The sequence below is a fragment of the Babylonia areolata genome, chromosome 32, assembly GCF_041734735.1.
Source record: "Babylonia areolata isolate BAREFJ2019XMU chromosome 32, ASM4173473v1, whole genome shotgun sequence".
Classification (NCBI taxonomy): Eukaryota; Metazoa; Mollusca; class Gastropoda; order Neogastropoda; family Buccinidae; genus Babylonia; species Babylonia areolata.
This window is the reverse complement of record NC_134907.1, coordinates 18,015,479-18,042,607: the sequence shown is the minus strand read 5'-3', so window position 1 is coordinate 18,042,607 and position 27,129 is coordinate 18,015,479. Positions and strand designations below refer to the sequence as shown.

At 41.9% G+C, this 27,129-nt stretch overlaps 2 protein-coding genes across 3 annotated transcripts; one reads left to right on the top strand and one right to left on the bottom strand.

Annotated features, from left to right (window-relative positions):
• On the bottom strand, positions 1–20,513 carry LOC143276560 (enhancer of polycomb homolog 1-like). Its single transcript, XM_076581143.1, has 15 exons — positions 20,162–20,513; positions 17,031–17,187; positions 16,052–16,197; positions 15,553–15,648; positions 14,913–15,020; positions 14,058–14,125; positions 13,270–13,350; positions 12,094–12,220; positions 10,672–10,848; positions 9,990–10,076; positions 7,724–7,869; positions 5,617–5,739; positions 4,063–4,916; positions 2,994–3,258; positions 1–1,238 (listed from the first exon to the last, which is right to left on the bottom strand). Exons 1-15 carry the CDS (start codon positions 20,312–20,314, stop codon positions 1,163–1,165), a joined length of 2,664 nt encoding a protein of 887 aa, XP_076437258.1. The 5' UTR covers positions 20,315–20,513; the 3' UTR covers positions 1–1,162.
• On the top strand, positions 19,925–26,372 carry LOC143276561 (serine hydrolase RBBP9-like). 2 transcript variants are annotated; one of them, XM_076581144.1, is made up of 4 exons: positions 19,925–20,072; positions 21,648–21,766; positions 24,859–25,019; positions 26,071–26,372. In XM_076581144.1, exons 1-4 carry the CDS (start codon positions 20,047–20,049, stop codon positions 26,356–26,358), a joined length of 594 nt encoding a protein of 197 aa, XP_076437259.1. In that variant the 5' UTR covers positions 19,925–20,046; the 3' UTR covers positions 26,359–26,372. The 2 variants fall into 2 exon arrangements, with proteins under 2 accessions (XP_076437259.1, XP_076437260.1); XM_076581145.1 differs by lacking the exon at positions 19,925–20,072 and adding an exon at positions 20,533–20,653.
• The last annotated feature ends 757 nt before the right edge of the window (positions 26,373–27,129 follow it).

Below are 27,129 nucleotides of genomic sequence, written 5' to 3'. Positions count from 1 at the left end.
AAAAAGAAGAAGAAAAAAAAAGGTTTATACAAAATTTGATGTATCTCACTGATTGACCCAAATCATTCAGAATCCAAGTGACAGTAGACATGACTAGACTTTTTGGCCTGTGTTTGTATTGACTGCTGTTTCTTCAAACCTAAATAATGAACCAACTCGTAATTTGACTCATGATTTCCCCTTGCTAATAGTCAGAAAGTAAATATGAAAAAAACAACAACATGAAGCTTAATCAATCAAGAAATGTGAGGTACAGCATACTTCATGACTAACAGACAGACAGACATATGGGCTGAATTCTACTCACATACATCTACACATCTGACAAGTGAGCTTTTTTTTTTTTTTTTTTTTTTTTTTTGCTTTTTTCCCCATATTTACTAGCTTTGCTCACATCATATACGAACTTTGTGGGGCTTTTTTCATGTATCATAAACTTTTTTCTTCTCATTTCAAACCTGGTTACAACAGAAGAACAACAACAACAACACATGCACTTTTTCCCACAGTACATCCCTCAGTCAGTCCACATGACCGGCATGTGATTCAGTGGCAGTGATGATGATAAGTGACATGACATCCAACACACACACCGCATCGCTGACTAATGACGTGGACCAGCGTTGACCACAAAACTATGACCAGAAGTGACAGATCAGAGATGATATAAATGAAACAGTAGACTGACGAAACCGCTGACATAGACACAGTGACAAAAGACTGACATACTGAAGAGGCAGCGTCAGCTGATGAATCCTATGACGATGAGGAGGCCAGGCCACTGACACATGGCATGACAACAGAGAGGCAGTGTCATTCAGTACAGTGGCTGTGCCACTGACAAGAGTTATGTCACTGACATATGGCAGTACCACTGACAAAAGTTGTGTCACTGACACATGGCAGTACCACTGACAAAAGTTGTGTCACTGACATATGGCAGTGCCACCGACAGTTGGCAGTGCCACTGATAGAGTTGTGTCGCTGACACTTGGCAGTGCCACTGATAGAGTTGTGTCGCTGACACGTGGCGGTGCCGCTGACAGAGTTATGTCACTGACACGTGGCGGTGCCGCTGACAGTTATGTTACTGACACATGGCAGTGCCACTGACAGAGTTCCAGCATGGACAGAGGCAGTGAGGAGGCGGGCAGAATGGCCGTCAGGAAACATCCATGGGAACAGGCGTGTCTTTGGTGAAGATATGTACAGAGCTGCCACCCTCCTCGTGGCTAGTCCTGCACACAGTATAATTGTCATCATTATTGTCATCATTATTGTTGTTCTTGCTGATTCTTACAGCCTGGCCTACAGCATATGGCCAGTGTGACACTCCCTGTGGACAGAGAGTGACTGCACTCCTATTCAGTACGGATGTGTTCTTCCCTAAACTGATTTGATTATCACAATAAATTATACTTATTCAATTGTTGGGATGGTGCTTGTGGAATGAATGGGATGGGGGGGGGAGGTTGGATTTGGGGGAGTAGTGGGGGTAGAGACAGAGGGAGAGGGGGGTGTTTTGTGAGAGAGGGGGATTGGAGGTGGAGACAGAGGGAGAGAGGGAACATGGTGTTTTGTGAGAGAGGGGGGTGTGGGGGTAGAGACAGAGGGAGAGGGGGAACATGGTGTTTTGTGAGAGAGGGGGGTGTGGGGGTAGAGACAGAGGGAGAGGGGGAACACAGTGTTTTGTGAGAGAGGGGGGTGTGGGGGTAGAGACAGAGGGAGAGGGGGAACATGGCGTTTTGTGAGAGAGAGAGGTGTGGGGGTAGAGACAGAGGGAGAGGGGGAACATGGTGTTTTGTGAGAGAGAGAGGTGTGGGGGTAGAGACAGAGGGAGAAGGGGAACATGGTGTTTTGTGAGAGAGAGGGGTGTGGGGGTAGAGACAGAGGGAGAAGGGGAACATGGTGTTTTGTGAGAGAGAGGGGTGTGGGGGTAGAGACAGAGGGAGAGGGGGAACATGGTGTTTGGTGAGAGAGGGGGTGTGGGGATAGAGACAGAGGGAGAGGGGGAACATGGTGTTTTGTGATAGAGAGGGGTGTGGGGGTAGAGACAGAGGGAGAGGGCGAACATGGCGTTTTGTGAGAGAGAGGGGTGTGGGGGTAGAGACAGAGGGAGAGGGGGAACATGGTGTTTGGTGAGAGAGGGGGGTGTGGGGACAGAGACAGAGGGAGAGGGGGAACATGGTGTTTTGTGAGAGAGAGAGGTGTGGGGATAGAGACAGAGGGAGAGGGGGAACATGGTGTTTGGTGAGAGAGGGGGGTGTGGGGATAGAGACAGAGGGAGAGGGGGAACATGGTGTTTGGTGAGAGAGGGGGGTGTGGGGATAGAGACAGAGGGAGAGGGGGAACATGGTGTTTTGTGAGAGAGGGGGGGTGTGGGGGTAGAACGAACGAACGAACGAAGTTTTTTATTGATGGAAGTGGAATAAGCATACATGTGCTTTTTTTCATCCAGCCCTCAGGGCAAATGGAAAATGAAAATGAAAATGTAGAGACAGAGGGAGAGGGGGAACACAGTGTTTTGTGAAAGAGAGGGTGTGGGAGTGGAGACAGAGGGAGAGGGGGAACATGTTGTTTTGTGAGAGAGGGGGTGTGGGGGTAGAGACAGAGGGAAAGGGTGAACATGGTGTTTTCTGAGAGCGGGAGGCTCTATTTTAAGTACCAGTAACTCACTTGAGAATGCTGATAGCGGACGACAAGGCTCTATATACAAGTTACTCACTTGAGAATGCTGATAATGACAATGCTCTATTCCACGTAGTAGTAACTCACTTGAGAATGCTGATAGCGGACGACGAGGCTCTATTTTATGTACTAGTAATTCACTTGAGAAATGCTTATAGCGGACGACGAGGCTCTATTTTATGTACTAGTAATTCACTTGAGAAATGCTTATAGCGGACGACGAGGCTCTATTTTATGTACTAGTAATTCACTTGAGAATGCTGATAGTGGACAACGAGGCACTATTCTATGTACTACCAACTCACTTGAGAATGCTGATAGCAGACGATGAGGGTCTATTGCACATGCCCGACCCCGTGACCCCTGCAGCAACCATCTTGCTGCCGGTCAGCGTTTTGCCGGCCATGATGGCCGACGCTGCACACACTGCTACAGGGGTGGAGGTGGGGAGAGAGCTGCAGGAGGAGGAGGAAGAGGAGGAGGGGGAGGGGCTAGCCGGCACCACGGCCCTCAACACTGCTGCCGTCGTCATGGGAACCGGAAGCTGCAGAATGGATGCAGAGTTCTTGCCTGCAGGTAAAGAAAGTAATGTGCGTGAAAACGCGGACCTCTTCAGCCTGTCACCAGCAAACAGTGTAACAAGATTCCAAAATGACTGATCCAGTTATTTACACTATAACAATCACCATAATAAATGTGTAGATAGTTCTAAATTGTGTGGAGAGAAATCTTTTGAAGCAGTTGTTCACATACATCACTCTCATTCAAAGGATTGTTACTAATGTATGGCAAAACTTTAAAAAAGAAAAAGTTATAAAAATTTTAAAGAAACTGCAGAACAAAAAAGACTAAGAGGTTGTGGTGGGACATGATACACATAAACCATTGCATGACTCAGCTTAAGAACATAACATCAATCCGCTTACCTACAGAAAAACAAAATGAATGTATTGATTGACAATATCTGTACGCAACAGCCAAATCCCTTATTTGCTGAGAGAAACAAGGAGCCATGACTGATGTCAACAGGACCAACATCAATACACACCAGCCAGTCAAGTGGTTTCCAGATGGCGCTGGGAAAGGGCGACTCAGTGTTGTGTGCAGCAGTGTTGTGCATGTTGCTGGTGTGTGTGATAGCAAAGAGAGCCGTCTGAACAGGTATGATGGAGACATGTTGGTGCGTATGACAGTTGACACAACAGTCTGCATGAGCATGTATGATGGAGAAACCTTTCTTTATATTCCCGACACCTTGCACTGTCACTTTTTGCTAACATGCAGTGGTGTGAAAGGGAGACTGAATGGCAACACCACAATTCCCTGTAATGTCTTACACTGGTGCTATGAAACCTTTGTCAGAGCAGGACTCACCTGGAACCCAGCCTGACGGAACAGCAGAAGTGACCAGGGGTCCGTTGGGCCTCACAACACAACTCCCAGGCTGCAGCTGTACCGCTCGACAAGACTGTGACGACAATGACAGCAACGAAGTCACTGACAGCGATGACGACGACGATGATGTCATGACAGAGTTTTGGGATTGCACACCACAAGCTGAGGACACAGCCACAGTCTTCACAGCTGCCAGCGGCGGATGCGACGAAAAACTGACTGGCAACTCACATGACGATGATGGTGCAGATGACGTTGACGACGATGACGATGACAAAGCACCACAATGATCAGACACCACCTTCACTTTCCCCGGCTGACCCGCACCCTCCCCACTCCCCTCACCACCCTCCTCCTTCCCACCCTTGGGGTCCAGGTGGGCAGAGTCAATGACAGCTGTGACGGCAAACTGGGCACTGGCGCTGTCCAGTGTGAAGCGAGACGTGGGCTGGGAGCAGAACGACTGGCGATGACGCTGGCCGTTAACACTGCCGCTGGCTGACTGCTGCTGGCCGTGGCCGTTAACACTACCACTGGCTGACTGCTGCTGGCTGTGGCTGTGGCCATTAACACCGCTGGAGGAGGGGGAGGGGGAGGGACAGTGGTGGTGCGACTGGCGCCACTCCTGCTTTCTGTGCATGGCCAGCAGCTGCTGACGGTGGCAGTGGAAGCTCTCCACGTTGAAGTCTGACTTCACAGCCATTGAGGAGGTGGAGGAGGATGAGGATTTGGACAACAGGGAGGATGAGGAGGATTTGGACAACAAGGAGGAATGGGTGATGTCTTCCCAGTCCTCTTCTGGTGGGGGAGGGCTCTGAGGTTTGTAGTACGGGCTGTCACAGAAACACACACACTTTACTTTACACATTCACCCTCATCCACATCAATTCTTGAGGTTCCTCTCTATCATACACATTCACTTTCTCTCCCAGCACCAACTGCACACAGTTAAATTCTTGATGTTTTTTTGATTTTATTATACACATTCACTCCCCCCCCCCCCACACCCCTGCCCCCCCAGCCCCTTCTACACATTTTTCAATTCTTGAGGTTTCTTAGATTCTATCAATCATACACATAAACTTTCACCCCCACCCCTACAACACACAGTTAAATTCTTGAGTTTCTATCTAAAATTTCCCTTTTTCTATGTGGCACCTTTTGCTGACCAAACATGAATAATCAGATATACATCATATCCTATCAAATAAACATATTAAAATACTTTAGAAATTCCATCCAGAGCAATAATAAAAAATGTTCTAAAAAGAACATACTACATCAGGTTGGCAGTTCAAGGCTAGACGTGCCGTTTTCAAAGGAATTAATAAAGGAAAAAAAAAGAGAGAGAGAGAGAAAAAAAAGAGAAACAACCTTTGGGCAGGTACCTTCATCTTTTCATGGTCTTTAGACTTAAAAACAAACAAAACAACAACAAAAACAACCACCTACAAGTTTGCTGAATGAAATTTTTGCATTTCCTTTCCTCTAACATTACACAGGTAGCACAGTGTGGTGCGAGGATCTACTCACATGTTCTTTTCCCTGATGTACGTGATGTAGTCCCCCAGCTGACCACGGTACGACTGACCAGACACCAAGTCCAGCCGGTCAAGGCCATCGTCCCATGGTGTGTAGCCACGGTCCAGTATCACTCTGTGCAACACAACAGGGAGGACAGCACTGACCACTTCTGTCGTGTAGCACTTTGTACAGTGTCCTTTTGGTGGGGAGAAATATAGCGTCACAAGTGGTGTAATGTAAGTGGGGAGAAATATAGCAGCACTTTAGTGATGAGAAATAAGCGTCACTTCACTAAGTGATGTCATTCTGGAGGGGAGAAATATAGCATCACTTTAGTGATGTAAGTGGGGAGAAATATAGCATCACTTTAGTGATGTAAGTGGGGAGAATATAGCGTCATTTTAGTGATGTAAGTGGGGAGAATATAGCGTCATTTTAGTGATGTAAGTGGGGAGAAATATAGCATCACTTTAGTGATGTAAGTGGGGAGAAATATAGCGTCATTTTAGTGGTGTCATTTATGTGGGGAGAAATATAGCGTCACTTTAATGGTGTAATTTAAGTAAGGAGAAATATAGCATCACTTTAGTGGTGTCATGTAACTTAAGTGAGGAGAAATATAGCGGCACTTTAGTAGTGTCATGCAAGTGAGGAGAAATATAGCGGCACTTTAGTGGGAGAAATATAGCGGCACTTTCGTGGTGTTATTTAGGTGGGGAGAAATATAGCGTCACGTAAGTGATGTCATTAAACAGGGAGAAATATAGCGTCACTTTAGTGATGTCATTCAGCAGGGAGAAATATAGCGTCGCTTTAGTGAAGTCATTTAGGTGGGTAGCGTCACTTTAGTGGTGCAATGTAAGTGGGGATAAATACAGGGTCACTTTATTGATGTATGTGGGGAGAAATACATCACTTTAGAGGTGTAATGTAAGTGGGGAGAAATATAGCGTCACTTTAGTGATGTCATTCAGCAGGGAGAAATATAGCGTTGCTTTAGTGAAGTCATTTAGGTGGGGAGAAATATAGCGCCATTTTAGTGTTGTAATGTAAGTGGGGAGAAATATAGCATCACTTTATTGATGTATGTGGGGAGAAATACATCACTTTAGTGGTGTAATGTAAGTGGGGAGAAATATAGCGTCACTTTATTGATGTATGTGGGGAGAAATACATCACTTTAGAGGTGTAATGTAAGTGGGGAGAAATACAATATCACTTTAGTGGTGTAATGTAAGTGGGGAGAAATACAATATCACTTTAGTGGTGTAATGTAAGTGGGGAGAAATAGTATCACTTTAGTGGTGTAATGTAAGTGGGAAGAAATACAGCGTCACTTTAGTGGTGTAATATAAATTGGGGGAAATATAGTGTCACTTCATCTTTTAGATATAATTTCAACCCTTAATACCCTCTTACAAATTTCTTTACCTCACACTCATACAGATCACCAAGACATCATAATGTCAATGGAAAAGTAACTGGCAGAATTTGTTTATAAATCTGTATTCTAATTCTGCAGATGCCGGTCACTGTGACAATAAAGACCAAACTTTACAGATGGGGAGGGGAAGATGTAACAAATCTTATGTTTCTTCTTCACACCTTTCAGACACTAATTTAAAGGAATTTTCTGCTGTGAAGTTTTAGGTCCCATTTCACTTCCATTTTCAAAACAATTAAATGCTCCTTAAGATGCTGATATGCAGAATTTTAGAAATATTCTCCAGTCCTTCTTGGACGATGGCTTCATTTTTTTTCCCCTTCAAAGAAAAAACTCCTGACCCTGCTAATTCTGTCCCAGATAAACTTCTGTAATGAGGAGTGTCTGTGGCAGGGGTGACAATTTAAAAAAAAGGCACACTGGGTTGCTTTCCTTCAAAGAAACCACAATCATGAGGATTTATCTGGAACATATCCGGGCTCTTCTGACTTAAAAATAAATGAACAAACTCCACACTGACAACAGATTCAAGTACTGCTCTAATCGAGAGGTGGAAGTGTCAGTTTCAAGAACCAGTAAACCAGCCGTACTCTGCACTTCCCAGAACATCACAGTATGATGTGCTTCATTTCACACACCCCTACACCCAGACACAAGTGACATGGTTTTTACCTGCCCCCGCGGCCAACTCGTCGGCGAGCATAGCCAACACAGCGGCCACCCGGAAGTGTGGTGAGGGAAAAGCGATGACGCTTATCCCCCTTGCCTCCTTCCTTGGGGTCACACCATGGCCAGTTGCCATGCCGACTGAGCAAAGGCTGCAATGGAAGCCAGCACACATCAACCATTGCTGCCATGGCCACCACATCTACAGTAGGTGCAATCATATGGAGATAGCATGACCCCACACACTTTGATGGGACACTGGAGAAATGATGTGAGGGTGACATGTCTTTGTTAAAAATGAACAATGAACAGACACTGCAATGCTGCTAAAAATGAACAATGAAAAAAGTTAATGTTCACAAAAATTAATGATGAGCAAATTTTGCAATGTTGCTCAAACGAACAATTAACAAATTTGGCAATGCTAATACAAATGAAAAATGAACAGAGGTTGCAATGTTGATTACATGAACAATGAACAGTTTGCTAAAAATGAACAATGGACAGTTAGCAATGTTGCTAAAAATTATCAATGAACAGTTAGCAATGCTGCTAAAATGAGAAATGAACAGAGGTTGCAATGTTGCATTTAAAAATGAACAATGATCTTCTCCCTTCACTTACATAAGTATACTGGACATACCTGCATTCGAAAACAGCCAAGAAACCTGAACAACATCATTTTTTAGTTTATGAACTGGAAATGGATCTTCTTCTTCCATTTAGTGTTGACGTTAAGCTGATGTCAATAAAGATGGGAAAACTAAGAACATTTTCAGTTTTTAAAACCAATGAGGGCATTTTCAGGGAAGATGAAAGCAAGTGAGTCTAAATTACATGACAATTATTGGGATGAGTGTGGACCTCATTCAGAAGGCAGTGACACTGATGACAGTTCTACCAGAGAACTGATGTGTCAGCAGTTCTACCGGTATAACAATGAGGAGGATGAGTGTGCACCTCATTCAGAAAGTAGTGACACTGATGACAGTTCTTACAGTGAGGTGATGTGTCAGCAGTTCTATTGGCATGATAATGAGGATGATGAGTGTGAACCTCATTCAGAGAGAAGTGACACTGATTATGATAGTTCTTACAGTAAACTAAAGTGTCAACAGTTCCAACAGCATGACAATGATGAGGATGAGTTTGGACCTCGTTCAGAAAGCAGTGACATGACAGTTCTTACAATGAACTGAAATGTCAGCACTTCTAATGGCATGACAGTGGTGCATATGAGTGTGGACTTCATTCAGAAAGAAGTGAACCATGATGACAGTTCTTACAGTGAACTGATGTGTCAGCAGTTCTACTGGCAAGACAATGAGGAGGATAAGTGTGGACCTCATTCAGAAAACAGTGACACTGATGACATCTTTTTTCAGTGAACTGAAGTGTCAGCAGATCTGGGTGCAGCATGCAGTGATCAAGGTGTGACCACTGGTTCTGTTTTTCCTCATTACTGTCCCTACTTTCTTCCATTCATTTTCACTCAAGTGCAGCGCACTTTAGCAACCCTCGTTTGTTGTTTTCTGTTCTGACAATGTTTTATTTAAAACTGTCACAATAAAAATACAATGAATTTGATGGCAACTAGAATATTAAGACGTTACATTCTTGCTTATGATTGCTCTTTCCAAACATTGGCCTTCTCTGATCTGAGAGCATGTTGAAGATAATCAATAAATAAAATCAAACAGAAAAGTCCTCAAAATAAATGAGGTGGCAAAACTAAGATTACCAAGAAATAAAGCTTACCTAAACCAATTTATAAACAAACTTAACGAAAATTCTTGCTTCCTTTTACAAAAGGATGGAAGTCTGGCAATTCAAATTTCAATTAATTTGATCGGTAACAGTTTGATTTTGTTGAAACTCACACTGCACAGATAAAATCTGAGTACACAGATAAAATCACACAGTTTCAAACCGGTTCACTGTCTTTGGAAAGTTCTCGATCTCTTGCTGTCATGCTGGTATACTGGATAAATGGATCCAGCTGTAGGCTGCACAATTTCCTTATCAAACAGCCCTACTTGAAAACACACAACATATCACCAGTTCCAAACACTGACTGATAATTTCAACCTTTCTTCTTTTCCGTATGCTACCATGAACAGATTCATTTCAAAATTTCTTGGAAATAATTGGACTGATTTTGATGCTGGTCCCAGTTTAAAAAACTACTTTCCTTGCTTGGAGGAATCAAGGGAACTAACTGAACAAATGCCAGAGAACAGGCAAAGGCAGACAGTAAGTGGTCAAAACGTACTGCGTAATAGTTGCAGGTCTTCCGTCTCTTGAAGGCGAATGGGCCATCAGGATCATTTTCATCCTCGTGCTCTGAAGGTGACAGAGTCTGAAACAACAGCATCAACTGTCCATGAAACGTACATCTGCCAGGATGTGAAATATCACACAACTGCCTTTTTCAATGGGCTGCATGCTGAACTATCCATGACTTGTACACCTGCTGGGGTCAACACAGCCAATATTGACACCAGTGTGTTGGATGACGTGTACTGTGCATCATCACAGCACTGGCACCAGTGTTTTGATGCGCTCTATGTGTCAACACAGTACTGGCACCCGTGTGTTGTATGACACACTCTGTGTCAACACAGCATTGGCACCAGTGTCTTGTATGATGCGCTGTATGTGTCAACACAGCACTGGCACCAGTGTGTAGTATGACGTGCACAGTGTGTCAACATAGCCATCAAGGGGTGAAAGGGAAAACTCAAATCCACGCTGGGAAGGAGAAACCACCAACACCACCACTCCCCAACCTTGCCAACATCGCCCCCCCTCCACCCCCCAAATCAAAACTATACAATATTCCTGCTATCCTGCACACACACAAGGCAGTGAGGGTGCAGGGGAAACTAACTCAAGGTAGTGAGGGTGCAGGGGAGCTAACACAAGACACTTAGGACGCTGGGGAAGTAACTGACCGGTGACAGGAAGTCATCCTCAGAGCTGTCCAGGGCATGACGCAGGATGTCCACCTCCCCAGAGAAGGTAGCCGAGGTGGCCATGGCCGCGGCTGCAGCATGAGGATGCACAGGTTGCTGCCCCTGTTTCTGCCGGCGACGGTACTGACGCTTCTTCCGCACTGGTGCCACCTCCTCCTGTTGGATACCACAGTCAGACATGTCAACCCCTCTCTACACACCAGTCAGACAGACATGTCAGCCCCTCTCTACACACCAGTCAGTCAGACATGTCAGCCCCTCTCTACACACCACAGTCACACATGTCAACCCCTCTCTACACACCAGTCAGACAGACATGTCAGCCCCTCTCTCCACACCACAGTCACACGTCAACCCCTCTCTACACACCAGTCAGACATGTCAGCCCCTCTCTACACACCAGTCAGACAGACATGTCAGCCCCTCTCTACACACCAGTCAGACAGACATGTCAGCCCCTTCTACACACCACAAACATGTCAACCCCTCTCTACACACCACAGTCAAACATGTCAACCCCTCTCTACACACCACAGTCACACATGTCAACCCCTCTCTACACACCACAGTCAAACATGTCAACCCCTCCCTACACACATCAGTCACACATGTCAACCCTTCTCTACACACCACAGTCAGACATGTCAGCCCCTCTCTACACACCACAGACACAACAGACATGTCAGCCCATTTCTGCACACCACAGTCACACATGTCAAACCTTCTCTACACAACACAGTCAGACATGTCAACCCCTCTCTGCACAAGACTTCACACAGACATGTCAATACCTCTCTGCACAAGACTTCACACAGACATGTCAACCCCTCTCTACACACCACAGTCAGACATGTCAACCCCTCTCTGCACACCACTTCACACAGACATGTCAAACCCTCCCTACACATCACAGACACACATGTCAACCCTTCTCTACACACCACAGTCAGACATGTCAACCCCTCTCTACACACCACAGTCAGACAGACATGTCAACCCCTCTCTACACACACCAGTCAGACAGACATGTCAAGCCCTCTCTACGCACCACTACCCCTCTCTACGCACCACTTCACAGACATGTCAACCCCTCTCTACACAACATTTTACAGACTTCTTGGGGAACAATGTGCATATTCTGCCAGAAGCATTTTGAAACATTTTAGGAACACTCAGAGCCTTGGTCACACCATCATATATACAACCATTACCTACACTGCAAATATTTATTTAACCGCAACAAAGTAAAATTTTGGTTTGTCTGCTAAACAGAAGTTTGTTTAATTATGTATAATATGTACCAGACATGCAATGGATAAAGCAAAATCACAGTTAAAAAAAAAACCCTAGCAACAGCAGGAAATTCAGTCTTAAAATATTAGACCAGCCACGACAGCTTACCCCATTCATTGTGGGCACTGTCAGTCCATGACTGTTGAACATGTAGGGGGGGACGAATAGCGGCATCTTCGCTCGCTCTGCTTCTGCCTCCGCTAGCATGTTGCCGCTGTAGTCAGCCATCTGGTACCTGTCAACATCAACAACACCCCATGTATACATGTCAATCTGGAATATAGTATGTTATGCTCATTTTTATATTCAAAATAATGTTTCTTAATTCTTTCTGCTATTACATTTTAAATATTTCCTGCAATGCACTGAATGAATGTATAAAACAGTGTATGTGATATTTTGTACATGTGTGTCTTTGTTATATTCTTAATAGCTTAAAAAAAGAAAAATTCCCATTACAATTGTGGTTTCGTTGTTGTTCACTTGTCTATGTTATGATAATGCACCTGACCTAATTTATCTAATTCGAGATAATAAATTATTCTTCTCTTATCATCAACACCCCATATATAGATGTCAACATCATCAACACCCCACAAATAGATGTCAACATCATCAAAACCCCATAATACATGTCAAAATCATCAGCACTACAAATATACATGTCAACATGCTGTAGTCTGCCATCCGGTACATGTCAACATCAACATAGAATAGAACAGAATATAGAATAGAATATGTCTTTATTACCAAGTGTACCGGGGTCACAAGGAATATTGGGGGGGATAGTACATAACAAGATACGAACATAAATAGAAAATTGTACACAAACACAGATACAGTAGAAATTAGGATACATACAAGTGCATATCAATATAAAAACTTGTGCATACTCACACATGCACGCACTGCACACACACACACACACACATCAATGCATACACACACACACACACACACACAAACACACACACGTTTGAACAGAAGCTGCATATTACATGTGGTGCATGATGACTGATCTCTATTACAATCTGCCCTGGTTCTTGCTTCATTTTGGTACATTCAGAAACTATTCCTTCACTGCTTAAATAACTAGACAAAAAAGGCAAGAAGACGCCAGTTAAACTGCATTCATCAATTACAATGCAGGAATGGAGACATTCAGAAAGATTATAAAAAAATAAAAATAAAAAAATAATAAAAAAACCCACCAAAAATCAGCAGATTATAATCTGAAAAAGACAACAGCCATGTGAAAGATGACAAATAATGCAAAGCTTCAACCTCTTCTCCAAGATCTCCAGGGTCAGCTGAAGAATTTCCTTTTTGCTTTTTTCTCGTCTCTTCAGAAACTCTGTCAGCGTACTGCACACACACAAAATTCATCATCTGACTACAATAAATGGAAATTTTTGAAAACTGTTCTAATTCCTCGTTATAGAAATCTCTCGCTACTGCAATTCCTGATCACAGAATACTTATATTTCTTCATTGAAAACCATGGACTACTGTAATCCCTCTAACACTTTTGTACCATTTCACAATTGTGAGTTTAACTTGTCCTGAAAAAAGTGCTTCACAACACACCAAGAACTCAAACATCATGATCAAAGTGGCAGTAAAACATCAACAGACATGCCCAAAATTATAAAAAAACAACAACAACCAGCTAACAGTATAACATCAACAGACATGCCAAATCATTATATTAAAAAAAACCCACCTAATATAATCAAGTGGACTCTGACAGATATACTGAAAACTAAACAACAAAATCATAGTGTTGGTCAACACATAAACACACACTGAAAACTGAAACAAACAAATCATACAATCAATTTCACACCAAAAGGTGAAGCAGGATGTTTTGCTAAACGTGAACTTCATTCCTGGACATATATGGACTTTAAAAAAACATTAAGGGCCAATTGCATTTATGTGCTCTGTTCGGTAACTTTGAATAAACTTTGGACCAATAACTGTATACTTGCAGCAGATCTTTCAACCATGAAGTGGGCTGGCCATTAACAAGGTGAAAGAGATCTGAAGCACTTTTGTCAACATGTCCTCACCTGGCTTTGACCATGTCTCTTTTCAGCTTCAGCATTCTCTCGTAGGACACCTCATCGTTCTTGCGGTTCTGCCAGCCACCGGAATCAAAGATTAGTGACTGGCAGCACAGTATCTCACAACACAGACCCATTTCCATTTTTTGCAACAGCACACTTTTCTCAATTCAGACTGAAATATCACAGAGTGCTTGAACTGTACCGAAAATGATACGAAACGAAACAGATTTTTATTTCACGCGGGCAGTGGAGTAAACATAGCTGCTTTTTTACATTCAGCCCTCAAATGAAAATGATAATACTCTGCAGCTCTTGGTGTGTTTCACAATACATGAATACAGTTGAATACAGTATGGGAATACTGAAAATATTAAAGATACAAACTCACTGGAAATACTATTTGGAAGTTGTGTAACAATATGTACAACACACTCACACACACCCTCATTCATCTCTCTCACACACACAAACTTATCTACTGCCACTACTCATCCTGTATCTCGATTTCTGCACATCCCTTCCTCCTGTTTTCCACTTTCTTACCTTCCTTCTTTATCTAACAAAGAAATCATTTTGATATTTCACACTTTCCACAATCATATAGTGCTTTGCTTTTCATGTCATCCCATGTTTCCAAGGTGCCAGCAACACAGAGCTAGCTGCAAGTTAACACCTCACAGGACAAACTGTGATGGTAAAGCTTACTACCCAATGACATGTGATACATAAAAACAAACTACATGCGGAAAAGAAGACTCCCCCCCCCAAAGGAATGCCTGTTGTTAATCAACATGGAAGAGCCCACATTAGCAAAAGGGAAGAAACACATCAATCACACAACATGGGAAGTGCCATTACCTTTCTAGTCTGCATCTTTTCAGTCCGTCTGCGAAAGGCGACATATGGATTGTTGGTGGTGGTTCCGTCTCGCTTTTCAGACTTCACTTGGGATATCAACGGCATCTCCTAAGTTGGAAGAAAATTTCATTTCACTGTACACATGAAGTTTTATTTTTATTTATTTATCTATTCTTTAATTCAACTGACTTGAAGTTTTATTTTTATTTATTTATCTGTTCTTTAATTCAACTGACTTGAAGTTTTATTTTTATTTATTTATCTACTCTTTAATTCAACTGACTTGGTGATCATGCAACCATCTTTTCATTTTTCTCCTCAACAAATATATAAGATGAAAAGAGAGACTGGCTGAGTTAGAGAGAGAGAGAGAGAGAGAGAGAGAGAGAGAGAGAGAGAGAGAGAGAGAGAGAGAGAGAGAGAGAGAGAGAGAGAGAGAGAGAGAGAGAGAGAGAGAGAGACACACAAAGAGACAGTGACAGAGATTAAGAGAGACAGAAAAGGAGATAACAAAACGGAGAGGGAGAGGAGGGAGAGGGAGTGGCAGGAAAGACCTACTCACACACACACACGTTCTCTCTCTCTCTCACACAAACACAGACTGCATGTCAGCTGCAAGGTGAAAAACAAAGAAACTGACCAGCCGAAGTCGCTTGTTGAGCCAGTAATCGTAAACAGAAATGATCAGATCATCATCTTCCTTCAGCAACAGCTTGGCTTCAGGCAGAGTCACCACCTGTCAACACAGACACTCTGCTTACTTTCCACTGGTTTGCACAACACAGAATAAACACTCAACACACACTAAAAACTGAGTGATTTCCTATATATCCACTCCAACCAAGTGATTACCTATATATCCAATCCATTTACACATATGGCAGTAAAAAACAAATCATTTTCTACACTAAAACTTTCAGAACAAAAATAGAACAAATGATATGAAAAGAACAAACAAGAACTACATGTTGAAATACACACTGGTCACTGTTGTAGATGGCAATGCTCATTGGCATCAGCATGTGAAACAAACACTGCACCACACACATGGGCACATAACACATCACACGCAACACAACACATCAACAAGACTGAATTGTGTGGACATGTCTCACGTTTTTCTATCTTGTTTCTGTTACCTGCTGCCCTGAGCCTTTCTCCAGACGGTCCATCATTTCTTCAAACTTGATGTTGCTGATCTCCATCTTCTTGGACTGCTCCTGAAGCCAGCTCTCATCCTCTGAGTCCAGGTCGTAGTCTGGAATCTCCTGCTCCATGCCCAGGGCTGAAAGCATTGCAACTACATCCAGCCTCTGTCAACACTCTGTGCTTACAACACATGTACATCCTGCTCCTGTCAACACGCTGTGCTTACAACACATCTACATCCAGCTTCTGTCAACACTCTGTGCTCACAACACATCTACATCCAGCTTCTGTCAACACTGTGCTCCATACTGAAAGTGAAAGCAATGCTTCTACATGCATCCAACTTCTGTCAACACTCTTTTCACTTTGCCTAGGGCTGAAAACATCACGTCTACATCCAGCTTCTGTCAACACTCTGTGCTCCATACTGAAAGCAATGAGTCTACATATATCCAACTTTTGTCAACGCTCTGTGCTCTTTGCCCAGGGCTGAAAACATCACATCTACATCCAGCTTCTGTCAACACTCAAATCACATGATTCTGTCAAGTCTGTGCTCCATACTAAAAGCAGTGTGTTTACCTGTATCCAACTTCTGTCAACAGTCTGTGCTCTATGCCTGGGTCTGAAAATAAAATGCCTACAGCACATCACAACTTGTCAAAATCTGTGCTTCTGCACAACTGATACCCCCTCCTTACCCCCCCCCCCCCCCCCCCCCCCCCCATCTTCACAATGAGGGACAGATAATGCAAAAATCATTTTTCTCTACTGTTGGTATTAACATATTTATTCTATTATTTCTAGACTTTTTTTTAACAAGCAAAACTGCAACCGTAGGGAATGATACCCTTGCTTTCTGCTGCTACTGCCTTATTCAATAAACTCAGACAGACAGAGATTTTTTTAATCAGTGACAAGACCAGAGAGACTTCTTTAATCAATGACAAGACCAGACTGTGGTCCTACCCTGGATGTGGATGTACTGCTTGGTGGTCTTGTAGTCAGCCAAGTACAGCTTTTCATAGCGCTCGTCCACACACCGCACGTCAGGGATGGGGATGGCGCGCACTTCCGCCGTGCCATAGAACTGCTGGGCTGTCAGAGCCTTCTGCAGATGGGTCTCCTGTCCACAGGAAAACGATAGGAAAACAAATCAAACTGCAGGCAGAAAAAAATACAAAAAAAAAGGCTGGCGCTGTCAGAGTAGCGACGCACTCTCCCTGAGGGCACCAGCCTGAATTTCACACAGAGAAATCTGTTGTGACAAAAAGGGTAATACAAATACAGCAACACACAACTTCTTTTGTCACTGATCATCAATACTGCTTCAATTTGATTGAGCAATACTGCTTCACTGTAATTGATTCACTTTGTCTGAGCATACCAACTGGTCCACACTGCTTCAGCTATGCTGGGGCTTAAAACAAGTCATGAAATAAACAATCCCTGAAAAACACAAACCTTGTTAATACTGTTTTTCCTTTCTCAAAACATTCATCGCTTTACTGCTGTTGACGAGCATGATCATCACTGACAGGCTGTTGCCTCACTGAGATTTAGTGCGTACAGGTCAATATCTGATTATCTCGGTCATTATTCTTTTTTTGGACTTCCTGTTAGGACTGCATTAAATCTGATAAAAATTAACACCGTTGAATTCAGTATACAGCTTAGAATCAAGTTTTTCTCCTGATGGTACTCAACAGTTTGGTAGATTATGGAAACAAGATCATATCTGGCATGCACCTCCTACCCCTGCCGAAAACAGAGTATGACTGCTTACACGACATGGTAAAAATGGTCATACAGGTAAAATAATTCCTCTCGAAGAGCTCAGGGCACTATACATGAATAATTTCAATAAAAAAGTTAAATTTCATGAATTATTCATGACCACTTACTCTCAAAACCACTCCCCCTCAACTCGCCCTTTCTCATTCATCATGCATCCAAAGTGAGCTGACAAGGATGGTGTCAGAGAAGAAAACTGAGAGTGCTTATAGGGAGGTTTTAAAAGCACGAGTTTTTAGTGAAGAGCGAAAGGCAGAGATAGAATCAGATTGATTGATGACGATGGTTGTTTCAGATATGAGAAGCAGCAAAGAGGAAAGAACATTCACCATGATTCTTGTATTGACATGAAGAAGTTTCAGAGGGTAAGTCAGAGAAAGAGCTGAGAATTTGTGAGGGAGTGTAACCACTGATAAGGTCAGGAAGATAGACTTGTAGATCCTGTAGAGTGGAAAACAGAATAGCAGAAACATGCAACTTTGTATCTAATTCTCCTTTCAGTGGGGAGCCAGTGTAGAGTATGAAGGAAGACTCATCAGTCGAAGTTGGGTCGGGGATATGGTCAGCTGTCTTGAAGTGTTAGTTTCCAACAGTCCTTACGCTTTCTTTGTGTATTTCAACTTGTAAAAGATACCTGTACCCTCTAACCTTTGATGTGTTCCCAAACGCTGGTTGTGTATAAAATGTATTAATTTTTTTTCCTGAAGGTACACAACAGAAAACTTCTGCAAGACAAAGCAATCAGCACCACTGCCTGGCAGTTGTGTACCTTCAGATAGGCGCAATAGCCGAGTGGTGTAAGCGTTGGATTTTCAATCTGAGGGTCCTGGGTTCAAATCATGGTAACGATGCCTGGTGGGTAAAGGGTGGAGATTTTTCTGATCTCCCAGGTCAACATATGTGCAGATCTGCTTGTGCCTGAACCCCCTTCATGTGTATACACACGCAGAAGATCAAATACGCATGTTAAAGATCGTGTAACCCATGTCAGTGTTTGGTGGGTTATGGAGACACGAAAATACCCAGCATGCATTAACCATGACAAGAGTCATCGGCAAGTTGGCGTTGGTCATGTAACAGAAAAGAAGAAAAGTTAACTTCTTCTTTCCTTTTTTTTTTTTTTTTAAATATTGAAATTTGAATGTCCCAACATTATTTACATTCTATTACATTCCCTAACAGCAACACTCTGAGGCAATGTATTTTTGTTGTGTCATCCTTGTGTTCTGTACCCTGTTCAAAACAAGATTTTGTCAGTTTTATTTTATTTTATTGTTTTGTTTCAAATTTCTTCTGTTTTCAGTCTGTGCATGACATCAAATGAAATGTATGCTAGCAAATTTATGAACAGTTTTTTTGTTTTGTTTTGTTTTTGTGTGTGTTTTTTTTAATGGTGGGGGTATGATGGGGGCAGGGAGGGGAAGGCATAGGGTGGAGGTGCTGGGCAGGCTTCTTTTAATCTTTATTTACTGCAAGCTCATTGGAAGTGTTAAGCAACACTGCCCTGTGCACCACTTGAAAGTTAAAGTTAATGTTCCTCTGTTCATCCATTCCAACAACATCATCACTCATATGTGAGTGAGTGTTTATGTGTGTTAACATTTATACTCTGCTGTTATGACAATTTCATTTTTTGTAGGTATGCATTCTGGTCGGTTTTCTCTCTCTCTCTCTCTGACATGTGTGAACAGGGAAGTATTTTGTGTCCACATACACATACATGTCTTTTCCCCCTGGCTGGTATCCATAGGCACCCCTTTTATACCCTGTCCCCCAAAATTTACCAGTGAATATGAGAAAATGAACCCCTGGCAAATGTGCCTTAAAAACTGCAGGTAGGCCACTCTTGTTAGCATTCAAAGTGAAGGAATCATAGATCGCCGTCACCACGTGGTTTGATTTTCGTTCGTATCTTCAGACAATCGTATATAACAGCCCTTCATCTTGCCTATGATATCAAACAATAATAAAAATCGACCCCATCTTCATTCATGAATGTTTACTTTCTCTATGTACAAAATTGGTTTTTCTCGATTTTATTTCCGTGCCCACAGTCTGTGCTTGCGAAGAAACTGTGACCCGGTTTTCCGAAGTCACGTGACGAAAGACAGCTACGATTGCATCTAGCAGAACGGCACGTTTCTAAGAGTTGTAATTATCAAGCACCGTTTAAAACTGTCATTCTAGCAAGATGCATGCCTTCACGGTGCACACAAGGTTCGTGAAGCTTTCTTATTCTTTATAGCAATGCGCGCCCAAATTCAAGATGGCGGCACAACACAAAACGAAAATCCCTGGCGACGTACCGTTTCCTCTTCTTTTTCCATTCCAGTCGGCATCTGGACCACTGCGCGATTAATTTTATCAAAATCGCGCAAGTCTGGAATCTCCTCATATCGATATACGGGCATGGGCTTGTAAACGTCCAAAGCCCTGGCTCGAAACGACACTTTACTCATGGTTTCAGACCTAATATGCAAATGAGATTGTCCAAACAAGTTTTCCTCAAAAATGAGGGGTGAAAAGTCCCCCGAAAAGGACTAAAGCACCGACACACGATAGACTAATGTCAATACATGATGGCAGAGTCAATCAAAGTCAACCACACGTCTCGGTAACATCACCAATCAAGTTCCAAAGTTGCACTACTGTAAAGGTTTTGGGATCCATCATGGCGGATTCACAAAGCCATCACGGATATCCCAGCCAGCTTTGCATTGAGTCGTGTCTGCGCATGTTCTGGTCTTCATCGGGTAGCTTTTTCACGAACGCTTTCGCGCGCTTGGGTTGTGTTGTTGGTGAGCTTGGAATTTTTTCCTCAAAATGGAGAGTAATGATATGCACCTAGATAACATTAAACAACGTAGACATAGATTTATCAGAACATTACTGTCATTTTTCCTGGTATATTTTAGTTACATAAATAATAAAGAAACAATGCACATGTTCCCGTGTCACGTTTTGTGGGCGGGGCATGTCAGTGACCACGTGGAACACAAATGAGTGGCAGATGGTCAGAATGAAAGGCATTCGCTTCTGTTCCGTTTTCATTGTTCCCATCAGCTCATATTTCCTTTGTTTGTATTTTATATTAAGGCACTTTGATGTGAATCTTAACGTTAGCGACAACACAGTTTATGAATTATTTAACACTGAATATGCAGGATACACCAAAACTGAAACTGCTTCATGTCAGAGTTTGCTACAGCTTATGGAAACAAGAAACAGAAATACATGACTTTCACCAAAAGCTGTAACTGTCATTTGGTGTCACACTTTCAGTTTCATGCACTGTAATAAAAACAACAACAAACAAACAAAAAAAACCCACAAACAAACAAACAACAACAAAAAACCCAGTATGTGCCAGTCATACACAATTCATGACAAGTATATGCATATATATGGGCAGTCATGTAAAACCAAGAAACAGATTAACCCCAGAACTGAATCTGATGTTCATTTCACAAAAAGAGCCAGAAAATCAAATCAAATCAAAGCAAATCATGACACTATAAAGCACCATACACAAAAGAGCTGTATATTTCTTATATCTAAAACCATTCTAGAAGAACTTTCTTCTAAATAAAAAAAAAATATATATATCATTATTTCTATGATCAGCGACAGAGTTCTGAGATATATTAGAAAACTGTCAAAAGTGTGGAAATTATTTTGATTTGTCGGATTTGTTTTTTAACCATTAATTAAAAGAAAAAAAACATTTGTAAGCAGTGACATATAAGGGAAAACCTCTTGAGTCATTTTCTTCATGTGATCTCTGTCTGTCAGTGATGAAAAGATGGCCGAAAAGACACAAGCCAAAATTGTCATCGCTCCCGGCAACGGAGCTTCAGAAGTGAAAAGATGTAACTGGTATGGCTGGCTTGAAAAGAAACTGACCAGTGCAGGTAAGTCAGGAACTGTTTTGAACTGTATGTCAGCATCAGAAACACAGGGACAAGATGAACTTATTTTCAGGGATGTCAGCGCTTGTTTTGAACAGATTGTCAGCATGATAAGGAAAATATGAACTTATCAAGACTTTTTTGGAACAGTCATGTCAGCATGAGGAAAACAGGGGAAATATAAACTTATCAGCACTTGTTTTGAACAGATTGTCAGCATAATAAGGAAAAAAATGGAAATATGAAACTTATCAGGACTTGTTTGGAACAGATTGTCAGCGTGATAAGGAAAAAAAAAAAGGAAATATGAACTTATCAAGACTTTTTTGGAACAGTCTGTCAGCATGAGGAAAACAGGGGAAATATAAACTTATCAGGACTTTTTTTAAACAGTGTCAGCATGATAAGGGAAAAAAATGGAAATATGAACTTATCAAGACTTTTTTGGAACAGTCTGTCAGTTTCAGTTTCAGTAGCTCAAGGAGGCGTCACTGCATTCGGACAAATCCATATACGCTACACCACATCTGCCAAGCAGATGCCTAACCAGCAGCATAACCCAACGTGCTTAGTCAGGCCTTGAGGAAAAAAAAAAAAAAAAAAGAGAAGAAAAAAGGGGTGAATAAATAATAGATAAATACATATTAAAAGAAAAAAAGAAAAAAAAAAGTCTGTCAGCATGAGGAAAACAGGGGAAATATAAACTTATCAGCACTTGTTTTGAACAGATTGTCAGCATAATAAGGAAAAAAATGGAAATATGAAACTTATCAGGACTTGTTTGGAACAGATTGTCAGCGTGATAAGGAAAAAAAAAAAGGAAATATGAACTTATCAAGACTTTTTTGGAACAGTCTGTCAGCATGAGGAAAACAGGGGAAATATAAACTTATCAGGGCTTTTTTTAAACAGTGTCAGCATGATAAGGGAAAAAAATGGAAATATGAACTTATCAAGACTTTTTTGGAACAGTCTGTCAGTTTCAGTTTCAGTAGCTCAAGGAGGCGTCACTGCATTCGGACAAATCCATATACGCTACACCACATCTGCCAAGCAGATGCCTAACCAGCAGCATAACCCAACGTGCTTAGTCAGGCCTTGAGGAAAAAAAAAAAAAAAAAAGAGAAGAAAAAAGGGGTGAATAAATAATAGATAAATACATATTAAAAAAAAAAAAGAAAAAAAAAAGTCTGTCAGCATGAGGAAAACAGGGGAAATATAAACTTATCAGGACTTGTTTTCAACAGTATCAGCATGATAAGGAAAAAAAGGGAAATATGAAGTTATCAGGACTTGTTATGAAAAGATTATCAGCATGATAAGGAAAAAAAAAGGGAAATATAAACTTTTCAGGACTTGTTTTGAACAGATTATCAGCATCAGGAAAATGGGGGAAATGAAAACTCAACAGGACTTGTTTTGTCAGCATTCTTTGGGTTATGAAAATAAGAACACATCCAGCATGCGTACCTCTGAAAATGGAGTATGGCTGCGCACATGGTGTCTAAAAAGTCATACAAATAAAAGCCCACGTGTACGAGCTAGTGAACAATGGGAGTTGCAGCCCATAAATACATGAGGAGGAGGGGGAGAATCAGTTCCAGAAATTCTCACCAGTTTCATATCATGCAGTTTTTTCAGCCTGAAAAGCACTCAGGCTACTGGTCTGCTGCTCAGCCCTGATGGCAGTTTGTGATTTGTACTTGAATATTATTATTAAGAATAAGAATAACTTTATTATCTCCAACTGGAGAAATTTGGTCAGGTGCATTATCACAACATAGACAAGTAAACAACATGGGGACCATAACTGTAAAAGTCAACAACAGCTTTTACGAATATTACGAAGACACAAATGTAAAAAATATCACATACACCGTTTCATACACACATCCACACACTGCAGGTAATAACTAGTATTCTTAATGTAAAGACAGAAAGAATTAAGAAACATTATTTTGAATATAATAATAAGCATAGCCTACTATATTGCACATTGATTATAATAGACAGATAAGATAAGAATAAAGATAAACTGCGGAAAACCACAACCAGATAAACAGCACATTATTTGTGTGTTATTTGTGTGTGTGTGTGTGTGTGTGTGTGCTATTATTATCATTAATATTTGTGTGTGTGTGTGTGTGTGTGTGTGTGTGTGTGTGTTGTGATTGATTTAACATATTGATGAAAATGTTCAGTCTCAGTGAATTATCAGTTTGACATAACTGAGAGATTGTTAACATAAACAGTGATTTGTTTTTCATTGGTTTTCGATAAATTTGAAGGTTTAACAGATGCATGCTCCACCTGAAAGCAAGCAATTGTTCTATTTTAAGCGGAGGAGGATGGGATTTATAACTCTTGAATCCATACAGACTCTGACCTTTTCTCATATATATATATATATACACACCCTTGTTGGATGCTGGAGGCTTTTTCAGGACTAATTTAGTGCCGCCACTTTATGGACATTTTGTGCTGGAAGTTTCCTCCTTTCCATCGCTTTCTTTGCTGCTTTTCCCTTTTCCCTCAGTTGTCTTTCCATTTCTTATTAACTGGATTCTCCCTTTCTCACCTTGAATCTTTTTCATAGAAAATCTCATGTATCTTTTTGTCTTTTCCTGGACACAAGCCCACACACAAACACACATGTGAAAATACCGAGACTTAATTAATTCTTTAACTCTCTCCATACGAACGGTGAAAGAGACGACGTTAACAGCGTTTCTCCCCAATTACCACCATCAAAATATTACAAGCGGAAGGCTCTTACACTGAAGAGGTGAATGTTGACAAAGAATACCACAATTCTGACGACGGAAGCTAAAGGTTGGGTCATTCAGACACCCACTGGACATCTGAGGGGTATGTGTAGAGGAGAAGAGAGGACTGGCCGTACTGAGTGAGTTAACCCTTTTGGCACATGGAGGAAGCACACAAATGCAGATGTACACCCGCATCCACACCCATACTCACACACACACACACTTGCACACACACACACACACACACACACTCACACACACAAATGTTGGTGAGTAAAGCATTCACAAGACCTCACCAAACAATCATGTTTTTGTTTTTTTCCACAGGAGTGACTTGTATCCTGCGTAATTTCCCTGACCCGATCAAGGCCCGTGAATCTGTCTGGCTTCCCTTCATGGAGAAAGAGCTGTTGTGTGACAGTGACACCATCATCGTAGGTCATAGTTCAGGGGCCGAGGCCGCCATGAGATATGCGGAGACTCATAAGGTCAGTGTGTATGTGTGTGCACACGCGTGTGTGTTTGTGTGTCTGTGAGCGTGTGTATGTGCATGTGTGTGTGTGTGTGTGTGTGTGAAGTAAATGACACTGCACTTGTGTTTCAAAGTGTGTGTGTGTGTGTGTTTGTGTGTGTCTGTGCGACTGTGTGCATGCATGTGTGAATGATACTCTGTGTGTGTGTGTGTGTGTGTGTGTGTGTGTGTGTGTGTGTGACTGTGTGCATGCATGTGTGAATGATACTGGTATCTCCTAATGCAGTATGATTTCAGTCTGGGTTGGGGGTTTTTTTCAGGAAGAAAATTCCAGTTTGAGTCAGTGTATTAGCAGTGTGCAAAACTGCCTGAGACATCTCATGTTGAAGCACTGATATAATAGTCATCCACCAGTGTAGTCATCCGCTAAGCTTTACATTTTGTTATCAGTTATTGTTGACTGAATATTCAATTGGATACGGTTTGGAAATCTCCATGACTAAGTTTTGATCAGAGGTTATATTTTCATTACAGTTTCAGTTTCAGTTTCAGTAGCTCAAGGAGGCGTCACTGCGTTCGGACAAATCCATATACGTAACACCACATCTGCCAAGCAGATGCCTGACCAGCAGCGTAACCCAACGCGCTTAGTCAGGCCTTGAGAAAAAAAAAGAAAAAAAAAAGGGGGTAAATAAATAATAGATAAATACATAAAAAGAACTACTACTACTAATAATAATATGTCTGAGGCACAAAAACTTGATGAAGTCAACTATAAGCGTACATAAATAAATAATATTAAAAAAAAAAATCATTACAGAATAAAGTGCATGGTATGTAATTGGTTCAGGTTACAGAAACTGGATACTTATATGAGTGTGTGTGCATGCGTGTGTTTGTTCTTCTCCCTTTGAACTTTGTTTATTTTGTATGTCACCTGTTCTTTTGTTTAATGTAGTAGTTTTGTGTGTGCAAGTGATTTTCTTGATTTTTTTTCATCTTTTTTTTCCCTTTCTTCTTTCTACCTTTTTTGTCTTCCTGAACAATCGTCATTTCTGTGTCACCAGGTGAAAGGAATTGTGCTGGTCTCGGCCTGTGTCACTGACCTCGGTGAGGAAAGTGAGCGCATCAGCGGATACTACAACCGTCCCTGGCAGTGGGGTGCCATGAAAGACAACGCTCAGTTCACAGCGCAGTTCGGATCCACTGACGATCCCTTCATCCCCTGGGAAGAGCAGCAGCAGGTGGCGGAGGGCCTGAAAACTGAATTGTTCAAGTTTGACGACCGAGGGCATTTCATGAACAGCACTTTCCCTGAGTTGTTGTCGTACTTGATGTCTGTTGTTTCCAAGTAAAGCGTGACATGGGAGTTTGTGGTGGTGGTGTTTTGAAGTTCCAGCTGTGAACAGCAGTGTCTGCCTTGGAAGTCAAAGACAGGCGGAATAGCCGAGTGGTTAAAGCGTTGGACTGTCAATCTGAGGGTCCTGGGTTCAAATCATGGTGATGGCGCCTGGTGGGTAAAGGGTGGAGATTTTTACGATCTCCCAGGTCAACATATGTGCAGGCCTGCTAGTGCCTGGACGCCCTTCGTGTGTATATGCAAGCAGAAGATCAAATACACACGTTAAAGATCCTGTAATCCATGTCAGCGTTTGGTGGGTTATGGAAACAAGAACATACCCAGCATGCACACCCCTGAAAACGGAGTATGGCTGCCTACATGGCGGGGTAAAAACGGTCATACACGTAAAAGCCCACTCGTGTGCATACGAGTGAACGCAGAAGAAGAAGAAGAAGAAGGAAGTCAAAGAATCTGAGCACTCACGATTGAATCCCACTCTCAGCAGTATTTTCTCCCCCTCCACTAAACCTTGAGTGGTGGTCTGGATGCTTGTCATTTGGATCAGACAATAAACTGAGAATCTGTATGTAGTATACACTTAGCACATGTTTGAAAACAAAAAGGTAGTCCCTGGCAAAATCATGTAAAAAAAAAAAAAAAAAAATCACTTTGATAGGAAACAAATATAGACTTGCAGGCAGTAAAATAAACAAAAAAAACAGGTGATGCTGGACTATAGTGACACGCTCTCCTTGGGAAGAGCTGGTTGAATTTCACACACAGA

Bases quoted from the DNA above. Each gene is read 5' to 3' on its own strand.
- LOC143276561 (XM_076581144.1), top strand. From the start codon at position 20,047: ATGCATGCCTTCACGGTGCACACAAG. The intron at 20,073-21,647 runs GTTCGTGAAGCT...TCTGTCTGTCAG, and splicing joins GCCTTCACGGTGCACACAAG to TGATGAAAAGATGGCCGAAA. The intron at 25,020-26,070 runs GTCAGTGTGTAT...CTGTGTCACCAG, and splicing joins GATATGCGGAGACTCATAAG to GTGAAAGGAATTGTGCTGGT.
- LOC143276560 (XM_076581143.1), bottom strand. From the start codon at position 20,314: ATGAGTAAAGTGTCGTTTCGAGCCAGGGCTTTGGACGTTTACAAGCCC. The intron at 16,198-17,030 runs GTAGGACCACAG...CAATGCTTTCAG, and splicing joins GCAGTACATCCACATCCAGG to CCCTGGGCATGGAGCAGGAG. The intron at 15,649-16,051 runs GTAACAGAAACA...CTGTGTTGACAG, and splicing joins AGAAAGGCTCAGGGCAGCAG to GTGGTGACTCTGCCTGAAGC.